The sequence below is a fragment of the Taeniopygia guttata genome, chromosome 4 (genome assembly GCF_048771995.1).
Source record: "Taeniopygia guttata chromosome 4, bTaeGut7.mat, whole genome shotgun sequence".
NCBI lineage: Eukaryota > Metazoa > Chordata > Aves > Passeriformes > Estrildidae > Taeniopygia > Taeniopygia guttata.
Genome location: NC_133028.1, coordinates 12275677 through 12295516, shown reverse-complemented (window position 1 = coordinate 12295516; position 19840 = coordinate 12275677). Strand labels below are relative to the sequence as shown.

Sequence of the window (19840 nt, the reverse complement as noted above, 5' to 3'; positions counted from 1 at the left end):
TATACTGTCCAAAGGGTAAATATTTCAACTGTAAATTTGCATTGAATAAAACCTAAATTTAAAAATAACAAAGAATCCTCATCTTTGACCCCAAGTAATTATGTAGGGCATGTAAAATCAAATTCAAGATTTTAGGGAGCATTTTCAAGGACGTAAGAGGCATTCATTACCACCTAGAAGAAAGGCAATGAAATCTGAACACCTAATTTTTTCTTATGACTTTGAAAAATTTCTTTAGCATTTTATGTGGTAAAAATAATATTTGTTTCAGCATGTCCTCCTATAAATTTATGCTTATATGTATAGATAATTATCCTAGAGTCTTATATAGGCTCTAGCTATTTAATTATAATACGATCTTCTTTTAGCTTGAAAACTGACAGCAGCACAAGTACAGTTTTATATGAGGACATAAAATGTTAACAGCTGTGGCTGACTGACAGGACTACATCAAGAGCATCTAATCTAACTGGGCCATGTAACACTACCTTTTATTTCACATTAATTATTGAACATGAGTTCAACTGTGACACAGATTGATCAAGTGAGCCTATAAATTAGGCAATAAATTAGGTGTGGTCACTAACATAACACTGGGTTCAGGTGCAGCAATCCAAAAATACAAACGATCCCACAGTTCCATGAATACTGATAATCAAGGAGGACTTCAACAAGCAGTGTCAGATATTTTGTACAACTCTGTGACTTGGTAATTAGTCCCACAATAGTAATTCTGAAGTGGGAAGAAGCCCCCAGTATTAAGCTTCCAGTGTATGCAGCTGAGACATGCAAAACAATATATTGCTACAACCTCTGTTCAACTGAGAGCTCAAAAGTAGTAATTCATAATAACTTGTATATCATGACATTTCTAATAAAACTTACAGACAGGACAACCTTTTCTAAGGGAAAAGTTATGCTGGAATAATAACATATGAATGTTTTTACATTTTAAAAGGGTCAGATTTATCCACAATGGAAGTTATTACTCCTAATAATACTGCTAAGGCAATTTTCTTATTCATAACCTATCTATAAAATTTACAGGGTAGCCCAGTAGTGCAGAAGACTGTTTATTTCAAAACAAACAAGGAGTGTTTGCCTTCATGCTAGAGTTCAGAATTTTTTTACGCCCAAAGACCACTATTAAATCGAAGCAAAACCTTCTTTTCAAAATGGTTTATTAAAGTGAAAGATGTGTCTTGACAATAGCATTATTCTTTCCCCAGTATCCAGTTTGCCAGTACAGAGAGCAGCACTCATTCTTGGCTGACATGTCATCTTCCTTAGACTTGCAGGAGTCTGAGCAATTGCTTTTCATTTAGGAGCAGCCAAAAACCACTTCCCTTCTGTGCACTCTGCAAAGCTCCCAAGGAAGCATACCAACAAGAAATAGTTTTAATATCACCTTACTTAGGACACAGAAATTAAGAACAATGCAAAAGAGGTCAGAAGCCCTCTAAAGGAAACATTTGTGCTTAGGCAATTTCCCAGGAGAACAGCAGTGCTGCAGCCACTAATCCACTGCAGAGAACTCCCCACAGCTCAGGCTGAATCCATGTTTGAATACGCTATTTTATAAGCTGCTGCCGTCTGTTCTGCACTTTTAAACTACTCATGAGGAAGCATGCACAAGTGCAGAGTTCACAAATAAAGAACAATGAATCTGGCCTATTACCATGCAAAAGCTCCTGAGTATTAGCACTACACCTGGCATATGCTCAATACCTCACTTGATGAATGCTGCCTCTGATCTCCTGGGGCCTTGCAAGAATCTGTCAGGTCAACAAGGCTTCAGGTGTCCATGCTCATTTTATTTCCTGTTTAATCTATTTATAAATTGGTAATTAAAAATTTTACAGTGAATCCAGAGTTTGTGACCATAAATTAAGACAAAACTATACAGCTAATCCAAGCTGTAGGTACAGAGGGAAAGTCCTCAGGCAGAATATTAAAAAAAAAAACAAACCCAAACAAACCCAGATAGAACAACACAAAAAAGAGGTTGCCAAGTATTAATGCCCCTTTTTTCTTCTATGAAGACTACTCTGGTGTTCAGAGTAGTCACCTAGGACTCGGGAGGAAGACTGCAAGTCTTTGTCCTGCAAAGTACAACCAGGTCACTACAACCAAGCACCACATGACCTTGGTCACTTCACTACTGAAGTACCTTGGGTGGGATTCTCCTCCCCTTTTTCCTGCAGTGTAGACTTGACATCTGAGGTAGCTCCAATCCACTCATCTTTATAGTCAGTGAGTTGAAAAGGCACCTCTAGAGTACAGATCATCTTGCCTATTTTAGACCTACATTACGATGAGATGAATCCTGTCATGTAGATCAAGAGATGATTTCTCTTCATGATGGCAGGGATGCCAGGAGACTAACTCAGACTTACACATGTCCCCAGGAATCCCACTCCTTGGAGAATGACTTAAGCTTAGGTCTTAAATACATGGTAGCCAACTCCCTGCCTGGGAGACAGACACCTGACAATCACTGCTTGAAGGTCTGCAGTGTTGGCTGACCTGTAAGCAATAAAGAGCTTAATTTCGTAGCCTAATAAAAACATCTTGTCACCAGAGAAGACCCAGGAAATGTTGAATCAATTGTCTGTCCACATGAAAAGGTCAATGCAAATGGCATTCTCAGAGTCATTTCCGAAGGGTACAAGAGGAATTGCTGTTCTGGGAAAGATGTAGATGTCAGATATAACAGAATCACAGAATTACAAAACATTTTCAGTTGGAAGGGACCCAGCAGCATCATAGAAGTCCAACTCCTGGCCCTGCACAGGACAGTTCTAAGAATCATACCACATGCCCAAGAGCATTGTCCAAGTACTTCTTGAGCTCTGTCGGGCTGGTGCTGTGACCCCTTCCCTGGAGAGCTGTCCCAGTGCCCAGCCACTCTGGATAAAAAACTCTTTCCTGACATGCAGTCTTAACCCTCCTCCGACACAACCTCAGGCCATTCCATTGGCTCCTGTCACTGTCACCACAAAGAGATCAGTGTCTGCGCCTCCTCTTCCCCTCACAGGGAAGCTGTAACTGCACTGAGGTCTCCCCTCAGTCTCCTCCAGGCTGAACAGACCAAGTGACCCTAGCCACTCCTCACACAGCTTCCCCTCAGGGCCCTTTGTCATCTTTTAGCCCTGCTTTGGACACTCTGATTGCTTTATATCTTCTAATATTGTGATGCCCAAAACTGCACAGACGATGTCACCTTTAAGATCTTGCTTCCACTGCTCATACATACGCCTTTTTTGCCTGATCAGCCAAGCCAGCCTTCTGCCTGATCTGACAGACTTGAGACATTCAGGAATTGCCTGCTCCTGTATCCTGAGGAGGTGCTGCTTAAAAGCTGACCAGCACAGATGGACCCCAGCATCTGAAAAAGCTTTTTCTCAGGGAGCCTTACTCACTAGTGCCCTGAGCAGTCAGAAGTCTGCTTTCCTAATGTCCAGGACTGAAGTTTTGCTGGCACATGTCTTCCCGTTTAAAACAAGGGATTTTAAACTCAATCACTTAATGGCTGCTGTGGCTTAGACAGCCACCAAACTCCACCTCACTCAAGACCCTCTCTGTAGTAAATCAAGGAGGGCATCTTTCTTAGTTGCCTTTCTTATGACTTAGAGGAATCTCTTAGTTCCTCAAAGATCAATTTATCAGTGTCATTGGCCTGGCTAGGCAGTCTATAGCAGAGTCCTACAATGATATCCATATCATTTGTTAGCAAGTAGTGCTTTTTTTGGGCTCTCCTGAGCACCATCAAACAAGGCACTTTCTGTATGAAGTCCATGTAACATGATTCCTGTCCACACCAGCTGAAGCTTTGTTTCTTAGGTTTCCAAACCCTGAAGAGGTCATTGCCTTCAACACGCTCTCCAACACTCACTCAGGGCCAGCCACCTGCTACCCACCACTAATTCTCCAGAATTACTGCACAGCTCCTTCTGTGGTCATCTGCTCTTGAGCAGGCTCATTGTGACAGAAATGGTTTCTGGTTATGCTCACCAGCCATAGGTTACAGATAGAATACTTCTGTCTTGCAAAATGATGAGACACCAGATCATCTAGAAGCTATATAAAGTAGATTCATTATTTATTTCGGCAAAGCTCAGGTACTTCAAATGAGCCTGTCTGCTCATTCATAAAGTCATTTGCAAAAGATCTACCACCCACAAAAGGTCTCCAATTTAAACTGTTAATTCAGTAACCATGTCATATTGCTGACTATAACCAGCAAAGAAAAGGCACATAAACTTGGAAGGGCGGCAGGCATGAGCAGAGCCCAGTCCTTTGCTATCCACATCTACATTATGGAGTACACTTTCTCCTACGGCTCCTCTAAGAGACAAGAACTGCCTTGTGTCCCCAAGCAAAGCTCTCTGTGCAAACAGTCACAAATTATCAATACCTTTCAGCTAGGCAACCTCATCAGGACATTTTAAAGCCCATTTCCCAGAAGGGACTGTCTGCAGCCAGCTGGAAATGGAGATGTGGCTGCTGAGAGACAGAGTCCCCAGCCACAGATGGAAAGCAGGGAGGCAGCACTCAGCAGATGGTCGGGGCAAGGGACAGCCACGTCCTCCCTTTTTAGCTGCAGCTTTCAGTGAGGGTGAGAAATCACTCACAATTTTCAGCCTTGAAGCCACATTATAAAAACCAGCAATGTGCTCCAGGTGCTTCCCCTTCAAGGAGGCTTTGCCAGCCAGCCATACGCTGACAAGCCACAGCACTTCAAATTCCAAATTGTCCAAATGCAATTAATACAAGTCCAACCAAAACAAGCTCCCAGCAATTCTTAACTGAAATTCCCCTTTGCTCCATGTTCTCACACCATAATCGAAAAACAGTGACTAGGCAGAACAGCTAGCATCTTAATTTCTGAGTAATCACTGATTAAATACCCCCAGTAACCTACAAAAAAAGAACTCTCTCCATCCTTAGACATTTGACCTGGTTCACTAATGGCTTGAGCACACAGGCTCAGTGCCTGGGAAGCCAAGCTCACAGCTGCTCTGGACCACCAGGCTGAAACTGAGCTGCTCTTGCACCCTGCTGAACCTGACCCACCATCTGTAACAGGATCCTCTAGCTCTTTATCCTTTCTTTTGCTTTTTTTCTCGCTCTCTCTCTTTTTTTTTTTTTTTCCTAAAGACCTGCTTACTTCACAAGTCATAGCTTTTTCTCTCAAGAACTTTCCACACTACAATAAGATTTCCAAAGGCAGATAGTTTACATTACATGAAATATGACAGTGGCCACAGTTCAAGAGGCCTTTAGCAAGGCTGCAAGTCAGTCTGGCTCCCACCACAGCAGCTTGACACTTTCCCTAGGGGTGCCTAACTCCCATTCAGAAAAGGTTCAGTGGTTTATGCTGATAAAAGCAAAATTGTGCTAACAATACGTTATGCAGCCACAGATCTTTTTTCCTCCCACTCTTTCAGCAGCAAAAGAGACAATAGGGAGCTAAACTGCTACAGGACAAAATGTCCCCCACTGGCCTGGTCCCACTGTCATCTACATTTGGGCTGGCATGTGGGGCACACATGTGAGTGTCCTTCCCATGGAATCTAGTTTATTTGGGAAGGAGAAGACAGATTGGCACATATCTGGATTTTTAATCTGTAGTGTAGTCAACTGGTACAACCAGAACTTCCACTGTGCAGTCTTAGTTCCCTCTTAATTTAAGGTTTAAATTCAGTCTTTAAAATAAGAATTAAAGAAATCAGTCTCTACTCTTGTCCTTACTTGTATTTGCAAATCCCGAGACAGAGGAAAAAACAAAGGACAAAAAAAAAAGAGAATGATCTGCAGAAATTCACTTCTCCCTATTATTTTAAACCATATTTATTTATGCCAAACTGCATGCAATTATACATATATATGTGTGTGTATATATATGCACATAAATGTTTTATGCACATTTATATGTAAATGAACACATTATTCTATGGTTTACCATTATCCTGACTGATAGGATGATCAGAGCCAGATAGACTGCTGACAGACTATAGTCCTAGCTAAATGTAATAGGCCATTCTTTCTGAAATATCTGATTTTCTGTCCCAGCCTTTGTTCTCCTCATTCCCAAGAAGGGTATTGTGAGAAGGATGGACTGAAGTCAGTGCTACCAGGTGCCTGGTCTGATGAGAATACATTTGTGCAAACAGATATGTGAGGTTTTTTGGTTTAATCAGGCCTTAAGAGAAAAGTTTGTACTGTAGAAATCTTTCACACATTATCTGGTTTTAATTAGGGGCTTTAATATCCATCAGCTTATGGGCTCAGTGAAAAGGTTGTTGCTAAGAAGGTACTAGATAGTGCTTTTACAAATCAGAATTGCTACTGAAAAAATATATAAATAGGTATTCTTAGGGATTTAATCATGGGCACCTTGGTTCTGTTCCCACTCCTACAAATACCAGTCCTGAGGATGAAACTGAGTGATCACAGATTGAACACAAGACCTGATTCCCAGATTTCCTATGGGAATTAAAACTTTCCATAGCACAAGGCAAGCAATACAAGGGGAGTGCCAGGCTTCACAAGAAATCCTTCTGCATTTTCTACAAATGTTTAATATACAGGACAACCTAGGTTCCTGACATCTTTTACCTGAAAGACACTGAGTTTTGTCATCTTCCATACTTTCCTGTGCCTTCCCAGCCTTCTCTAGCGTATCAGTTCTCAAAGAGGAATGCAGAACATGTTCCTTCCACTGATTCTGATCAAACCATTTATTTCTGTTGTAGACATTCATAAGATGTAATGGGCAACTTTACCTTTTCAACTTGCAGGATGAATTCTTTCTAGCTAAATGAGATTGCATGCACAGCTGAGGGCAGACAAAATACAGGGTAACTTACCATTTAAAAAAAACATTATGAATTATATTTTCCTGAAAAATAAGAGAAGTAGTCTAACGCAGGAATTGCACTAACTAAAGAGAGGTCTTTTAAAATATGCATGATCTGTCATTCTAGGTGTTCATTGCATTTGAACATAATTACATACCCAGTTTATGACTTCTCCTATGAGTGAAGAGCAAAACAGGCAAAGCACAACTGCAGGAGGATTATTAGTTTTCTTTAATTTCAGGAAAATGCTCATTCAGTGTTGGAAGAAAGTAATGGTTTTTTTTTTTTTTTTCATCTGTTACAGAAGAAAGACTATTCTTTCCAGTGGTTTTTGATTCTCAGATTCCAATTTCTCCGCCATAGTGGGTATGGACTACCACAGTGCATTTTTTGTCTCAGATACACCATGAGTTTCCTTTTTGTGTCTATCTCTCACACAGCCTTTAGAAAGCACTATGCACTATATTTGAGGCTAAAGTTTCCATGTAATTCTGTTTCTAAGTCATACTTCTGTTGAAACTAGAGATAAAAGATATAACTTTGCTGCTAAAAAGAGATATTTTGATTTCAGTATTAGGTAGTTTGAATCAAAAAAAAAAAAAGAACTGGGCAAATATTGCCTCTATATATTAATAAACACTCATTTGATACTAACTATTGATCCCAGAAAATCATTTCCTGTGCTGTTTCAAACAATATCTTTGGGAGTGGAAGAGTCTGAATGGGGAGCAGGCTCAGTGAGCATTAGTCAATAAGCAGCATGCTGTCATCCAGCTTCCTTCCAAGTATCCTCATCATCCAGTCCAGTACAGATAATGCCATTCGACTCATACAGGTCCATGGATGGCAAACAGCAGACCACAGATGGCTCAACACAGGCCAGATGTGCTCTGCAAGCACATTGCTACTGATCATTCTCCATATAGAAAACCCCCAGCAAATAGTTTACAGAATAAGGGCCAAAATTAATTATTCTGAGCAAGCTGAGACTCCCACAGGACTTCAGCTCAGCAGGACACCAATAGGAACCATCTGGTCTGACACTGCATATTTTGGGTCAGGTTCCTATAAATGACTATGTCTAAATAATTTGAAACTCCTTGTTTGATGGTGCAATGTATGCTGTCATCTTCTTGTAAGTAAACTAGTACATAATTATTTGGTATGATCTTACTATCACTTCTCATTTGTCCATTCAGTAGTGGGAGAAATGGAGTTAGGCAGAGGTTTAAAAGAGGAAACCTTTAGCTGACTCACCTTTTCCAGGGCTGCTGCAGGCAGCTCTCCAAACTGATTGCTGCTAATTTATGGCCATTCCTCCACTGTAGTGTCCAAACTATGGCATTTTTAATTAAGAGAAATGAAAAGCAGCTGAAACAGCTGGCTAAATGGTAGTTGTGGTATCTGCACATCTTTAAACAATGCTGTGTAGCAGGAAGAATGGATGTCTTAAAAAATTAAAACCACAAGGGGCTACAGGATTTTAACTGAAATCTGTGACTTGTGAAAGCAAAGCAATGAAGTGCCAGCACAGAATCCATTTGCTGGATGAATTGCTTGAGTCCATTTTGAATTACTGTGCTTCAATGCAGGTAATATCCTTGCAAATGTCTGTTCTTCCATCTACATCGCTGTGTCTGCAGCTCTTGTTCAGGAAATTATTAGTTCCAGCAGGAGGAAGAATGGGGCCAAATAACCTAATTAGCTTAAAATGAAGCCTGAACACTTAAAATAAACCACACTTATCTGTGATAGAAAGGGACTGGACTGACAAAGGCTTAATTTCATGGAAAGTCACCATAGTTGCAAACACCAAGTAAATTGCTTCACTAGGTTAACAAAGACTTATTATCATATTATCACAGAGTATTGTTATTAATACCTTCATTATTAGCACACTTCATGCATTATGATCTGACCTCAGACTGAACTGGCAGACTCTGTATTTTACTGTCAGCAAGATAAACCTCCAAAAAGTTCTCACAATGGCAAATTCTTAAAGCGTCATTTTATCAATGCAACAGTTACCATGTTCAATATTTACAAGTGGTTTTGCATATCAAAATATCTTAATACTTGACAAGGCAGCTGATGGCTGGATAGCGGGTATTCAGAAGCTCTGGCCAGCCATCAGGGAGAAGAGAAAGACACATAAAAGCAAAAGCCCACATTTTGGAATCTTGCTGTTACTTCCTGCTTAGGCAGCATTCAACAACATCATTTCCAGGGACTACTTCCCTTGGCATCTGGGGTGTGCTTTCTAAAGCTGTGTTGGATAAAGAGCAATCCAGCTACTGCTGCACTGCTACCTTACTAAGCAACTGAAGCTGGGTTTCCACAATAAAGTGTGACTGTGTGCATTAATATTTCATCAAATCAGGCATTTTATTTCTGGCTTCCGAAAAACAAGTAGTAACATGCTATGAACCAGCTGGGGTAATCAATGGAGGCAGAGGAAAAACACAGCAACTGTGACTTGCATTACGGGGTGTGAATGCCCTTTTCTAATAAAAGTGATGAAAAATACAGAATAATGATAAAGATGTATGAATAATGTTTTTTTTCCAAACGTATTAATTCTGGTGAGATCACAACATAAATCAGTATTTTGCAGAATTTACAACATGCTCAGGTAAACTTCCCAGAGCCAACTGGGAAGTGGGCAGGTGCACTCATGCACCTGCACAGACACACTACTCCCTCCTCCTTTTCACAGCCAGGATGCCCCCAAGGCTCCTGCAGCCCAGGCCACAGCTATTTCTGAGTCAGACTGCGAGGAAGCTCTGTCCTGGTGGTGCCAGCACAGGCGGCCTGGCACTCCACACCCTTCTGCCTGTGCAGGGGTCTGCCAGCACAGGGTGCAGCCTGCATCATTCATCCTGTGAACTCAGATGTTTCTGTACCCACAGCCCACGCAGTCCCCTACAGAAAGTGGCTGTGGACGTGTCCAGTAAAGCTACTCAAGGTAAGATGTAATTTGTTATTTAAAAGCAACAATTGAAGGATGCTGCTTTACAGATACTAGCTCCTACAGCAACACACTGAATGCTCTGCTGTAGCTGAGCCTATTAAGAAAAAGGGATATATTTTTAAAAAATATCCCAAGAGTAAAGAAACACAACAAAATTACCCTCTAATTTTTATAAAAGTAATTTCTAGGAAGTCCATGACACTACATTTCCTGAAATTCCAAAGAAACAGTCACACAAGGGAGATGTTATTTCAGAACCTGCCACTGAACACTGAAGAAATAGGTTATGCATAAAAGCAAAAGTGATTTAATAGATTTGTTTCACAGTTTCAGTTAAAGGAAAATCAAATCACCAGCAAAAGGTGAAAACAAAATGGGAAGGCAGCCTGGCTAATGAAAAATCCACGCGTTTCAGCGATCTCAAATATTCTATGAAATTTTGATCATAAAAAATACCACAGCTCTTTTCCATATAAAATTTCCAGTCATCTCGAACTGCTTGCTAGGCCATGCTAACTAGTAAAATATCTGTGATTTAAAAAAAAAAATAATTAGTACTTCTGTATCAATGGGAAAAATCACATTGCTGAGATGTTTACCTTGTTTTATTTCTGCAGGTTTTATTCTTTTCCATGCAGCTGATTTCTCCCCAAAGGATATCGACCTTTATTACTTGCTGACAACACGTCTGGCAAATAGCTTTCTGCTGTGGTAGCTGAGGTTGAGCCATCTGTTTTTTCTCTAGAGAGCCATGCCTTATTCATAATGGCATTTTTGTGTTTCATTCCCTGGGCAATAGCACCTGCATGCTGATTTCCTATTTGACCCCAAAATACATCATCGTGTTTCGACAGCCGATCCCTCCCCTTCGTGGCCCAGAACACGGCACGCTCCGGGGGCACCCCAGCATCCTTCATCCCTGACAGCACAGGCCAAGGGGCTTCCTCATGGATCATGGGCTGCCTGGGACCAGCCCACGGGTTTGAGCTGGAGGGGACAACTGAAGGTATCTGAGGAGGAAAGAAGAACAGAAACCGTAACCTTGGATGTCCCAGCGTGTTGCTGTATGCTTTTATGGAAACAGGATGCTCTGTGCATTGTGGCTGATTCAGTTGGTGCCTCCCATATGGGCACAAGAGGCCCATGTCCTGCTTTCATTAGGATTTAATCAAAGCTCATATGACTTATATAAAAAATTAATCTCTGAGTTCACAAAGATCAATCAAAGATTCACTTCCATTCTGCTTTTCATAATAGTTTTCTTTTATGGCCATATTTCATTGATCTTTTTTATATGTGAGTGTGAGAGAGAAAAGGACTAGGAAACTTGACTGGAACTGTTACATATATCCCCTGGACTAAGTAATGTGTTATCAGAATTCTGAGTCACCATTTCATTGCATAATAAATTACTTAACTAAAAGGAAATCTCAGTATCTTCTATATTCTTTTCATTCATGCCAAAAGCAAAAACTATGCTTTTAATTGTTTCATTGCATTTATTTGAATCCAAGATTATAAAGGAAAATCAGTAGAGTAATATTTTTAACTACTCTACCTAACTGGCTCCAGTAATTGCATATTTGATTTTTGTTTCCATACAAGTATGAAGAGGTTATGCTGTCTCAGAGAGGCTGAAATCTCTTGCGTGTTTAGTTTAGCAGCAGACTGTCACAAATGCAATTGCAATTGATCAGCTCTGTTCTTAACAGGATTCCTGCAGTTAATGGAAATTACTATAAAGAGCTTCAGGGCATAGGAATAATTGGATCACTAAAAAAAAAAAAAAAAAAAAAAATTGTACAGGAAGAAAGGTAGGACAAGATCAACATAACAACTTTTTCTAAAACATCCAACAATTTGCAAAGATTATCTTACCACAGAGTAATATACATCATGATGAAATCAAAATATTTTAATTATTTTTATAAGCCCCAAGCCCTCTTAATGAATGGGAAAGAAAATGCATAATGAAAAACATTAAACAGTTACTATTGTCAGCTTGTCTAAACTAAAAATCAACCGTGCATTTCTGGAAGGAATCATTCAAACATCTGTATCTTCTGCCAAGAATAAGAGATTTCACTGAACTAAAAACAGTGAGAAAAATTTTACTGACCTGGCAGTTTTTGTAATGGTTTTCTCTCAGCTTTCGATGCAAGGCTGTGATCCTCTCAGGGCTTGTTACTGCGACAGAAGAACCAGCACACACATTTGGGGTGAGGGGAGAACTGTGGGGGCCATCCATGCCTGGCTGAGAGTCTGCAGATGCTGACCCAGCCATCCCATTCCCTTTGGCACCTGCCACACGACCCTCTGGCTGTCCATTAGCCTGGGAAACGCCTGTGGAGGATGGCAGCATCTGCAAGAGAAAATAGCATTTTAACAAATTCAAGACAGAGTAAGCTTTCCAATGCTGCTCATTTTGGATAAGTGGAAGTCATTTGGATGAGTTCACGAAAAGAAATATCCACAGAAATTAACTGTAAATAAACTACGTTTAATAAAATAAGGGAAAAGATAACATACCAATAATTTCAGACATGGAGCATTCCTGCACCTCTCTAAATAAAGAATCCTGTATTCAACAAGTCATCCTCAAAATAAAACAAAAAAGATATCTAAGCTTTAACTGCAGCTGAAAATATGCCTTGGGCTATGAAGAAAACCTAGATTAAAACTAGAAAAAAAAATCCTGATTTAAAAAATTATATCTGTTCTCTTGAAGAATCTAAAAATTTCTAACAGGATTCTTTTACACACATATTTTCTCACTCCATGCTGCACAACTAATTCAGGTTTGTCTACCTATGAATGCTCAAGGAAGTTAAGCTGAACAGACTCCAAAAGTGTGTTCAACTGCATGAACTCTTATCTGGAGCCTCCTATTCAAAACAACAACAAAAAAAATTAATTCAGTTGATCTTATTTCTTATCTAAATCAACTTCAACACCACAGCAAACTATCCTTTTAGAATATCTTCACTGAGCTGCAGACCAATTTAAGAGAGAAATGGCAGTTTAATTATGCACATTTTCATAGCAGTTGCAAGCAGATCTCCCAGAATACAAATGACTGCTACAAGGCAGTAGCATTTTATCATTCAAAACCAAATTTATTATACCTACCAGATCACAGTTGCATTTTTTCTTGAGAATGCAAGCCTTGCCATTTCAGCCTTTCCGTTTTTAAAGAATTATTTATTTATTTCTAAAATTAATACACCTCGTTATGCATTAACATCTCATTGCCATTACTCCTCCTGCAAAAATTCCAGAAGTACAGATACATATATATGCCAGGTCAGGAAGAACTACTTAAAAGAAAACACATTTTACTTAAAATAATATATTGGTTTTGCTCTGTGCATCTTTATTGAGTTTCAGCTACATGACTTGTGTTCATTAAAAAGAAGAAAAATCAAAGGACTCTGAAATGCAATAGTAGAGTAGGATTGCTCTGAAATGACCCAACATAAAGATGAGCATTTATTTACAACCTCCTGCATCTAAATATAGTTCTATTATGACATGAAGAAGAACACATTGTGGTTTTGTTGTTGCCATTTCACCTCCTGTTCCTGGCTCTCCACCATGAGCAGAGGGAACCAATTCTGATGAATTGTGGCCATTGGTCTCCTTAAAGTACCCAACACTGCCCAGCAGCAGCTTCCACCTGGTGAAACATAAACTTTAAGGCATTTAGAGATTTTGAGGAGCTAAGAGAAATAAGTCCTACTAGAGTTAGTTAAAATAAGAATAATAAATGAGTAGGCCTTGATGAAGTTAGGAGTTAGTAGTTAACTAATAATTAATTGCTTGTCAGCACAATGTTTAGTTAGCTGGGTTTATAATGAAGAATATAGAAACTGATAAATAGCTTTTAGGAACATAAGACAATTGTGGGCCTCCTCTGTTCTGAAACCAATTGAAGACAAGGAATGGGAGTTCTACCAAGAGTTCATTTGTCATACTTGCATTGAAAAGGTAGAAAGGTCAGAACGAGGAAGACTTCATTTACTTCCTCATTTTGAGACCCCTCCCCATGAAAGGGACCACCAATCCATTTCAAGGGACAAACTACGCATGCTTAATAGTTTTTGAAATTATTAGCATGCGAAGTGAGGAATGGGATGTACCAGAATGATGACTATGTATTTGTATTTTGTGTATTCAATATTTGTATGGATAAAAAGACTCTGTAATCACCTGGAAGGTGCGGTGTGTATTTGGGAGCTATCCCGCACGCTGCCCGGCGTCGAATAAACATACACTTTCTAACTTTAAACTGTTAGAGAGTTTTTGTCCGTCACAGTTGGATATCCATACTAGATCAATATCCATATTTTTTTAATAAATCACTGGATCCTTTAGTTCAGGCTGAACAACAGGCCAGGGAACAAGGCAGGCACATCCAGGAATGGAAGGACCACTCACACTGGTCAGTTTGGGGCACAGAATTTAGATTGCTGCTCTTCCCGAAAAGGTTTACTTTCTCTATGCTGATTACAGAGGGGGCCTGTGATGCCATCTGGATATTGCATTTATTTAGGCAAGGCGGCATGCATACCCAAATATATCCTAGCACTGCAGGCATAGATCAGTTGGAAAGTGAAAGCTTTACATTCGGATGCTCCTCTCTAAACACAGGAGCCCAAGGCAGCTCCTGTAGTCCTTGGTTTCTAACCAAGGTTACAAGTGCAGTATCCCTCCCCATCAGCCACAAAAAATGCCAGCTGGCTTAAAGCAATGAAAGGTCAGCCCTGAAATGTTTTGAGGCATGAAGATATCAGATCTAAAAGTATTTGATGAGAATTTCCTCACTACAGGAAGCACAGTTAGAGGCATTTGTGGTGACAGATGAGTGTGAGCAGGAGCAGAACAAGTTCTGGAGCTCAATGACCCATGCAAAGGCAAATCACTGTCCTGCTCATAGGCAGAGGAGCTGATAAAGCTGCCAGAAATAAACACACTACCAAATCAAAGCTCTGACACTGGCACAAGTCATTTCTAGAAAAATAACCTCCTTGCAGGGTCATCCCTTTCCTCACCTCTTTACCCCACAAACCCTTTCGCCTCTTGGAATTAGCAAATTCTTCTGCAGCCAAAGTAGTGACACTCAGCAGAAAGCAGGGTTAATGTAAACCCCAGTGAGTGAAGATGCTGCTACCCTGACAAAGATTTCACAGTATAGTGTGCACTGTATTTGAAAATTGGTATGAGTCTCTCAAAGGACACATCTCTGGTGTGTCACAAGACTAGCACTAAAGATTGCATTTCCTATAGCACTAAGGATGTAGTGATGTGACATTCACATTCTCTGGACATAATTCTGTCTCTCAGGAGAAGCACAGAGAGAAGAAGACAAAACAATCTTTATCTCTGCTCCTTTGTTTTCCCCATGTGGAATGTGGTATGGAGACTGATTATTTGAAGTGATTGCTGGATTGGATTCTGGTGAAGGCTGTTTGGGTTCAATGACCAATCGGATCCAGCTGTGTCTCGGACTCTCAGCAGAGAGTCATGGGTTTGTTAGTTTTAGATAGGTAAGTAAGAAGTAAGTATGTAGAATAGTATAGTATCTCTTTAAATAGTATATTAATGTAATACAGTATAGTTTTAATAAAGCTATCCTTCAGCCTTCTGATCTGGAGCCAGGCATCATCATTTCTTCCCTGTGCCAGGGTTTGCTGCATTTTTTACCATATAGCTAAGCAAAAATTCAGTGTTTTGTCTCAGCTGATCACATATTAACTTGTTCTTTTTCAGGTTAGTTCTTTATTATTATTACTATTATTATTATTATTGTATTTATTTTGTTTTCCTTTTTTTTTCTTTTGTCTCAATTTTCCAGAAATTACCCCACCTAGGAAGAAATTAAAATATTGTGATATTTGACCAAGCTGAGAAGAGTGTAAACTTGCATAATGCCAAGTTCTAGAAAGGATTGCTATTGAAATCAAAAAACATCAGCTTCCCCAACACTACAAAAAAATAAGACAGTGGTGTCAGAGAGAAGATGAAAATGTTTTCATTTATCTGCATGTTTTTAATTGTACCTTTTTTGTTAATCTAAATTCTATCATTTATCAGAAAATAAAGGAAGGTTAGTTTTTAAAGCTTTTCCTTTTTTTAGTCATGGCTATTCCTGTACTGGCATGTGCTGCTCTACAGAAATGCATGCTGTTGCTGATGAACTACAGCAAAAAAAATGACTGCTGAAATATCTGTATTATGCAGTCAGGAAATAGATCTAAATCTTGTCAGCTAAACTCAACTTTACTTTCAAATGGCACTAACCTTGAGTAAGAACCTTCTCCTCAACCAACACAAATTCTTGAGATACCCTCTATCCAAACAACCACTTACATAATTATTGAACAGCTTTATCAGTTGTTTCATTGGAAAAGCCAGGCTGCCACTAACCTTTTAAAATCTGTATTTCATGTCTCTCAGTATTTTTAATAATTTCTCTAAAAGCCAAAAATAACATATTTCTCAGCAATTGACTTCACCCTTTAAAAAAATTGATAACTAACTTCATCCACTTGTGATTCCAGTCATTCAAGGCACGTTTTTTTAGGCATGTCAAGTAAAAAAGTCTCTTCCTGCAAAGAAACCTTCATCTTGAAAGATTCCTTGCTCTTGATGAGCCTTGTCCCAAAAAGACTGAAAGCCAAAAGCAAGCTAAATTCTTTCTTCCTTGTGAGGGTGGGACTCATCGAACCAAAGCATATCTCCCCTGTCCCCCGTGACAACCACTGGAGTTCAACTTCTACAGCTCTTCCCACCTTATCACAGAATCACAGCATGGGTCAGGCTGGGAGGGACCACAGTGGGTCATCTGGTCCATCCTCCCTGCTCAAGCAGGGCCATCCCAGAGCACACGGCACAGGATTGTGTCCTGGTGGTTCTTGAAGATGTCCAATGAGGGAGACTCTACTCCCTCTCTGGGCAGCCTCTCAGTGCCCAGTCATCTGCACTTACCTAAAGCAGGTACATAAAATGGGTGGGATAATTCCTTGGAAGTATGTTTTTGTCTGCTTTAACTATGAAAATAAATAGATAAACTACCACAGATGACTGTCAGAAGTACAGACATCATATAGGAAATATATCTCACCCTCAGTGCCAGAAAAGCCTCTGACCTTAACAGCCACACACAAACCATTTTAAGGACAGCATCAGAGAATTTTATTTCACGTCTATTATCTTCAAATACGATTCACTGGAAAGCAGTAAGTGATTTCTTGCAAGGTAATGAGTAGAAATACAAACAAATAAACAAACAAAAAGCATTTTTCTACCCAAACATATCTCAAAAGAAATCCCTTGACAGAAAGAAGAATTAAGCTATGCTGTTCTGAGCATTTAATCCTATTCTGTAAAACAATTCACTGCACTGGACACACTCCTTGCCTGGAGCTTTCCATCCATAAGGTTTAAGATGACTGCATGAAAAGCATTAAAAAGCACTACCATTTATCCCTACATTCCTTGCACAAATTCCCTTTCAGCCCTAAGAAATGAGGGCAAACAGCCACAATGGTTTCAGATCCACTATGGAAAGACTATATAAAATATATCATCGGGTCAAAGTGTTCCAGCACAAGAGAAATTGGATGAGCAGAATTTTCCATTACAGACATCCAGACAGAGACTGTTTGCTTAATCATTTGAAGGAAAGAATTAAACATACTCATTTTTCTCCACACCTAGCCCAAAAGAAAGAGAAAAGGCCCAAAATACTGCACAACTGTACTGGCTGGGCGGAGTCCATATGAAAGAGGAGCCAAGCTTACTTGCTCCTTTGTGTGGCTCTCTGATTCTGATCCATCAAAGCAGCACTGACACTGCCTCATGCTCAAGCCACCCAGTCTGGGTAAATCCTGGTTCTTAAACTGCAAGTAGACACCTAAACTCAGGAAAAAAATCGAGCCTCCTCTTTCACATGTCCTATTACTCATCTGGAACATCTTCTCTTGCTTCCCACTTTTACCTTCCCAAGTAAAGCAGCTGTTGCACAACTAAGTCCCAGTCCTTTTTTGTTTGATGTTTTGTGAACATGAATGTCCAAGGTCAGCTGATGAATGCTGTCCTGTGTTCTTTTCACTGGGAAAGGCAGAAAAACAGTAACTGTTAATAATGTCCATGAATTAATTCTACAAAAGCAAGAAAAAAAATATGAGGCCAAGGTCCTTCCAATTAAAAAAAAAAAAAAAACAGCGTTCAAAAGGAGGTGATTAAAATGGGACAAGACAAAAGGCCAAAGATGGACACACATTTTGTGTCTGACATTGGGCACGTGAATCCGAGCTATGGCACTGTGCCGAGTGCCACATGTACCTGCTGGAGGCAGCCCTTGTCCCAGGAATGTGTCCTCTTCAGCCACATGCTTTTTATTTTCCAGACACAAAACAAGAAAAGGTTTTAAAATATTTCTATTGCCAACACTTATTATCGCTCCACTCCAATGGGCTGCAATGGTTTCTCACGTCTTTTAAAAAGAGAATATATCACAAAGCCTTAGAAATTAACTTCTTCGTGCCTCCAAAAATTTCAAGTCCATATTAGACATACACTGTCATTCCAATGACTGCCCAAAAGAAGACTTTTTTCAAAGCTGAGAGGCAGCATTTTTTCACCATCCTGCATAGAATTTTTCCTTTCATCAAAGTGACATAGGTGGTGGATGAAAAAGAATTGAAATAAAACCCCTTCTGTGCAATCATATAAGTTTACTAAAAAAACCCCACTAAAATTAATTTAAATTATACTAAATTGCTCAATTAAACTAAATTACAAATGAATAGTTTTATGGTGTAGAGTTTTATAATGAGGAAAAGTAATTCAAAACCTAGTCCTCTTTACAGGGACTTATTAAGAGAAGGAAAACTGGCTTTCTTTTATGAACATACTACTCTAGCATGTATTTCACCTCACTGAAGAGTGCACTGCTGGAACAAAATTATGAGATACTACATGATTCAAGCAAATCTTATTTCTTACTCACAAGCATTTGAATGTAATGCTGGGCTGTGAAAATAATTAAGAATGACAAGCTTCAAAATGTATGCTGCTCTGCTGAACTAAACTGATGAAGTCTTGAGTTAACCAGCAAAATAAAGCCACAGGGACAACAGGGATTTGTCATGTCTGAGAGCAGAGCCTTGAATGCTGAAAGTGAAGTCTGAAGAGAAGCTCCAAAGACAGTGGGTTTTGCATAACACCATCTTTGTGGTTTAGTATTTTAATGGGGATGAAAATTAGGGAGAAAATACTTCTGGCAAACAGAAGGAAATGACCAACTATCCATTGTGTCCTGCATAAGCAAAGAACTGAAGTTTGCCTTGGTCTGTAAATTTAAGTAACGTGGTGGTGCCCATAAGTCCCCCACCAAAGCTGGGGCATCCCAGCACCCAGCTGAAGAAGCTCTATCTCCTCTACATGTAACTCCCTGTACAGACGAAAAAGAAGGAGAAAAAAAAAGAGTTCTAAATAGCACTATGACTCAAAGAGAACATGACTCAAAGTTTTTTACTGCCATGCCAGGCACTGAAATGAATACAGAGTCCCCTTTCCCTTCAAAAGGCTCTGTATCAGTTCTTCAGGCATCACTGCAAACTTTGAGCTAAAATTCATCAGTAAGTGAAGGCACAGAGGTTTGCTGCCAATGTGTGACAGGCTTCCACTTCTTACTGGGTCCAGTAATGAATAAAGCCAATTGCAAATCTTTAATTTAAAAGGGAAAATAAAAGGAAAAAAAAAAAAAAAGCAGTCCACCGGGTTTTGTATAGTAGAATTCTAATGTTAGGAACACTGTAGGAGTGAAAAACTGAGGGGAAGTAAGAGATGAGCTTTCAAAGGAATTTTATGTAAGTGGATGTTGGGCATAGCTCTGGAATCTTAGATGCGAAGTCCAGTGAGAATAAGAGTTGAAAGCAAGAAATAAAACTTCCAAGATGAAAAGTTAGTTCACTTAAACATATGTCTACAGAATTCAGTA

The 19840-nt window shown here is 39.6% G+C and overlaps 1 protein-coding gene across 7 annotated transcripts in view; it reads right to left on the bottom strand.

The window, feature by feature from the left end:
- Window positions 1–19840, bottom strand: part of C4H4orf50 (chromosome 4 C4orf50 homolog) — an 85880-nt gene that overhangs the window by 39370 nt on the left and 26670 nt on the right. For 4 of the 7 annotated variants that reach the window (XM_072927990.1, XM_041715656.2, XM_041715657.2 and 1 more), the window contains 2 exons: window positions 11954–12196; window positions 6729–10844 (listed from right to left, as the gene is read on the bottom strand). In XM_072927990.1, the coding sequence (XP_072784091.1) occupies window positions 10455–10844; window positions 11954–12196 (633 nt within the window). In that variant the 3' untranslated portion in view covers window positions 6729–10454. Of the gene's footprint in view, window positions 1–6728; window positions 11608–11953; window positions 12197–19840 lie in introns of those variants that run through there. The other 3 variants (XM_072927989.1, XM_041715659.2, XM_041715658.2) reach the window with 3 other exon arrangements.